This window comes from Adiantum capillus-veneris, chromosome 29, assembly GCF_014529385.1.
Source record: "Adiantum capillus-veneris isolate H3 chromosome 29, ASM1452938v2, whole genome shotgun sequence".
In the NCBI taxonomy this organism is placed as follows: Eukaryota; Viridiplantae; Streptophyta; class Polypodiopsida; order Polypodiales; family Pteridaceae; genus Adiantum; species Adiantum capillus-veneris.
Genome location: NC_140959.1, coordinates 114,852,479 through 114,857,474, shown reverse-complemented (window position 1 = coordinate 114,857,474; position 4,996 = coordinate 114,852,479). Strand labels below are relative to the sequence as shown.

Genomic DNA, 4,996 nt, shown 5'->3' with positions numbered 1-4,996 from the left:
AATGACGTTCGTAAGGACAACAGCCAGTGCGCAGCTTGCAAACGACGGTGGTACGGATGCTTTTCCCATATTCCCTTGAGGGAATGTTATGATGTGCAAAACAGTGTGAGCAGGGTATTGTGAGGGAGGACAAGATGCACAAGAGAAAGCCCTGTTTTCTAGTGTGGTCTGCTACGCTGTTGGAAAATGCGAGACGAGCTGAATTTGTGTCTTGGCTATGGAATGCAAATCCAACCAAGAGCCATGCTTCAATGCTTAAGCTTGTCGTCTTCTCTATCTTAATTACTATGCTATTGTGTATGATAGCAAGAAGAGTGATTGATAAGTGAGGAACTACTTCTTTCTCCTAGGAAATGCTTATTCTTCCTCTTCCCTACCCTCATTCCCCGCTATCTCTATCCACCTTTGAAGGTGTTTGAGGCCTTGGGATTGAGGTTGGGGATAGTTAATGCTTTTTGCAAAGTCTATGTTGGGTTGCATGGCAGCTACGTCTCTATCCTCCACGGAATCCACCATTTGCTCTGCACTGCATCCGCACTTGCGCACATGCCTGCGAAATATGTTTCTCTGTTGTGTGCGCCCTCTGTTGCATGCTTTCCAGCTCCTCACTGGCAGTCTCAGAGGCTCCCAAGTTCCGACCTAACAAGGATATGTCATTAAACACATATATTTTTCTTCCCCCCCCCCCCCCTCCCCCCGCCCCCCAACTACCTTGTCCAAAACAAAATTCCCTTTCAAGGCATCTCCTTGATTGGCGTAAACTAATCAACCCAAAATCGTTAGCTCACCCTATGTGAGCTTTTCAAATTAACCAAGGTGAAAGTTCACTATGGCCTACATAAAGGCTATTGGAAAGAATTAAATAATAATACGCTGCTTTGTGAGAGAGAAAACAAGAAAGTGACACTTGCATTTTAAAGCATTTTCTTTCACAATAAAATATTAGGTATTTTGGAAATAAATGTAACAATTAATTCTTAAGATTATAATAGATTTCAAAAGCACAAAAAATAATGACTCAAAAAACACTTAAAGCATTACAAGACATTGAAAATTAGCTTGCCACGTGGCATTAATCTATAAGCTTTATCCAATGGTCCAAAGATGCACCCAAAATCCAGCCCTTTACTAAGGACTAGTTATGTAGTCCAAAAACGCGGATTTACAACTCACATGCATACATAATGCCATAAGACCACCTAAAACAAGAATTACTAGGCTTTTACAAGGAGCCTTAACAATACAAAAGGAAGGAAGTACAGGCTATCTATGTTTGTCAAGGATGCCGTCACCCAGCAAGCAAGACCTGCCACTTCTCAGAGTGTCCTCAATTAGCAGATTTAACAAAAGGGAAGGGGAGAAGCAAGCACCTTAGGCACAAATGAGCATAGCCCCAAATGAAGAGTCCAGGGAGAAAATTGACCATCACTTCAGAAAACCAGGAACTTGTAGCCACCACCAACATCCAGGTTTCCCAACGTCCCTGGAAGGTGTCACTCAAAGGGCCCCATTTGCCACATGCAAACACCTTGCAATCTGGAGCTTGAGCCACACGACTAGAGGTCCTGAACAAGATCCATCCCAACAAAACGCCACTTGTAGCAGCATGGTGTTCCCACACTCTTAAGGACCACCTCATTTCCTGTTCTAGGACAGAGGAAAGGGTTGGAGCTCTCCCTTTTGCAAAAAGTGGAGGTCAAGCACTACTCCTTTGAGTGGGAGGAGGGCCGGCATCCAAGCACCTCCACTTGCGGCACCCCAAAGGCCGGCGCCAACTCCCATCCCTCCCTATTGTTCACAAAAACCGGCCTATAGTGTATTTTTAAAGGACAAAAATTATAAATTCTTGACTAGTTTGGAAGGTGACCTTAATGGAAACATGTTAAATTTGGAGGGGTTTGGTGTAAAAACCGATAAAACCCCTAAAAATTTCACTAAAAGTAGAGAGATTTCCGATGCTCTCCTTTTTTCCATTGGTCGCTAGAAACGTTTTTGGTGAACACTGCCTCCCTACATGAGTGAGTAGGGAGACTCCGAGAAGGTGTTATAGCACGGATCAACTGTGATAACTTATTTGTGATTGTTTTATAAAACACCTTCAATGTCAACTTTTAAAAGACGTAATTATGTGCAATAGTGTTCTTTAGGTAGTTGATGCATTTTGTCCGAATGATAACAAACTTCCGCACACAAATTGAAATACAATTGAGTACATGTACATGTCCACATTAATATATACTTGATTTAGCAGGAAGAATGCAGAGTGGCGCTCTCTCTCTCTCTCTCTCTCTCTCTCTCTCTCTCACACACACACACACACACACACAAACCATCTCTCTCTATCTCTCTCTCTCTCTCTCTCTCTCTCTCACACACACACACACACACACACAAACCATATAGCATTGGAGACAAACGTAGAAACTCACTTCATGAATCATGGGCATTCTAGTGAGATTTTCAGTCGCCGTTGTTTGATGTCATCGACAAATTTGTCAAGATTGCTCTTTGAGCTTCCGTAAAGTGCCTTGTGTGAGAGTTTGGACCACTCCAAAGCACCTTCCTTTGCTCGCTTTCCTCCGTCGCCATTAAACATTTCTTTCACTGCCTTCTCTACGTGCTCTCTTTGAAGACTCTTCTCCCCCTCAGGCAGAAGAGGCAATGCTGCCTTCCTATCATGCACTATAAGTCTGAAGTTAATTGGCTGATCCCCTCCTTGTGGGAAACCTAGTATAGGCACCCCTACATGGAAGCTTTCATTGATAGAGTTCCATCCACAGTGCGACAGGAACGCGCCCACCGCCGCGTGCCCAAGCACTTGAAGCTGGGGAGCCCAGGAAGTTACATACCCTTTGCCTTTCTCCTTCAACACAGCAAGAGCTTCTTGCAGCTTGATGTCTGCTTGCTTTCCATCCTTACTGGGCCTCATCACCCATAAGAAGGGCTGCCCACTTGCTGCTAGCCCATAAGCAAGCTCTTCAAGGTCCTCTCTTTTCACAATTGAAACACTTCCAAAGGCTATGTATAGCACAGAACCCTTTTCCTGCTTGTCTAGCCAGCTAATAGATTCTGGGTCTTCCTCAAACAAGCCATGCCTTGTCGTAGTTACAAGCGGCCCATATGCATCCATGCGAATTCCGTGCTTCTCTCGCAATGCGTTGATTGCCGCAGACTCGATCTCAGGTACTGTGTGCACAAGCACGCGGTCTGCATCTTTAGAACGCTCGACTACAGAAGCAAAGAACTTAAACATTGGGCTGTCGAGGTCAGATGTGGCCAGAACAGCGGGTACGTCTGACATCCGCAGAGGAGGCAGTCCCGGAATGAAATCTATGACTTTCTGCATAGAACCTGCAGCTCACGACAAGATGCCCAAATTAAAGGTCGATTCCATGTATATCAAGCATGACTATGCAGGCATAGTACCTGGATCATCAGTGATGGGCAGAAACCCTCTTGCAATGAGCTCTGGGATGTAGATGCCGATGGTGAAAGCGCAGACAGCGGCAATCCAGATCTCGACACAGGCGAGGCCGTGGCGAGCAGCGAGGGCGTGGGACCAGGGGCCGAAGAAGGTGTCGACAAGGAGGCAAGAGGGGGCGGGGTGGCAGGACATGAGGGAGGAGAGGAGGAGGTCCAGGGCGCGCTCGGTGGCGGCGGGATGGGACCAGAGGGGGTCGACGTCGGGCACTACTTCGACGCGCAGGTTGGGGATGGGGCTGTGCTGCTGATCGAGTGAATGCAGAAGAGAGGCATAGGTGCGTTGGGTGTGGACGAAGGTGACCAGGATTCCTGAGGCAGCGAGGTGGAGGGCCAGGCTCATGGCCGGGTTGATGTGGCCTTGCTCCGGCCATGGGAACACCACGACGTGATGCTCCACGCCTGTAGAAGCTGTAAGCTGCTGCTGCTGCTTCCCAACAGACATTGTTTAAGCTCACGAGTCTCTCTTGGGTGGGCAGCAGCCTTATTAGCTCTGCTGCTCTGCAATGCAAGAGTTGTTGTTTTTTTGGGCCTGCCGTAAGGCTATGGTCATGCCAGGCATAGTTATCTGTAATTCTGACAGATAACTATGCCTCTTTCATGGTCACAGGAAGCTTAGTAGGGTGCATAGTAAAACTAAGCCCATGCTTTTGCAACTATGCCGAAATCTGCATAGTTGCACAACTATGCAAAAGAGTATTTTGATTCACCTGCTTGGTGCGCAGCTTTTGCAGGTTAAAGATATTAATTTAACGTTTTTTAACGACGTGGAGGCAGCCAGTGCCAAGGTGTTTTCTCTCTCTTTCTCTCTCTCTCTCTCTCTCTCTCTCTCTCTCTCTCTCTATATATATATATATATATATATATATATACTCGGCACCTATCGGTGTGAGTGGCATCCTACTGCTTTACCTACAGGTGGCGGTTAGCACAGATTTCTTCACGTCACGTGACCACGAGGCAATTTGTTGCCGCTTTCTCTGTACTTGCAGGTGCATGGTTGCCCTTAGTTATCCATTACAGATAACTAAGCTCGTGTGACCACACCTTAAGACCTTGCACTCACTATCCTTTTTGGCTTTCTAAAAAACCCCTTAGTGTTGTGTTGGGTTAGGGAAACTCCTTTCATTTCACATCTTGACATTTCACATCCTTGACATGTCTTTACTTTTCTTTAATTCTATTGTTTTAGAATGCTAAAGTGAAGCTTCACCTTGCATAAATTTTAGTAAATTTTACACACACATGTTTTTTTTAATTCTATTGTTTTAGAATGCTAAAGTGAAGCTTCACTTTGCATAATTTTAATAAATTTTATTAACACACATATATTAATTAGTTCTTTTAAGGAAAAATTACCAAAATATCCCTCTAATTTGTGAAAATTCCCAAAATACCCCTCAAATTTCAAAAATTCTCAAAATACTCTTGTATCCTTTTTGGTTGAATTATTCAAGCTTATCATTCCTTTATTCTTTTCTGACAATCAAGATCCGTTTTTGAGTGCTTAGCATGT

The 4,996-nt window shown here is 44.9% G+C and overlaps 1 protein-coding gene across 1 annotated transcript; it reads right to left on the bottom strand.

Annotated features, from left to right (window-relative positions):
• Positions 1 to 2,263: 2,263 nt before the first annotated feature.
• On the bottom strand, positions 2,264 to 4,222 carry LOC147419800 (linamarin synthase 1-like). The gene is made up of 2 exons (XM_086505340.1): positions 3,427 to 4,222; positions 2,264 to 3,351 (listed from the first exon to the last, which is right to left on the bottom strand). Exons 1-2 carry the CDS (start codon positions 3,923 to 3,925, stop codon positions 2,438 to 2,440), a joined length of 1,413 nt encoding a protein of 470 aa, XP_086361466.1. The 5' UTR covers positions 3,926 to 4,222; the 3' UTR covers positions 2,264 to 2,437.
• Between the last annotated feature and the right edge of the window lie 774 nt (positions 4,223 to 4,996).

Coding starts and splice junctions, on each gene's coding strand:
- LOC147419800 (XM_086505340.1), bottom strand. CDS start 3,925: ATGTCTGTTGGGAAGCAGCAGCAGCAGCTTACAGCTTCTACAGGCGTG. Junction 3,352..3,426: donor GCCCATCACTGATGATCCAG/GTACTATGCCTG, acceptor CGTGAGCTGCAG/GTTCTATGCAGAAAGTCATA.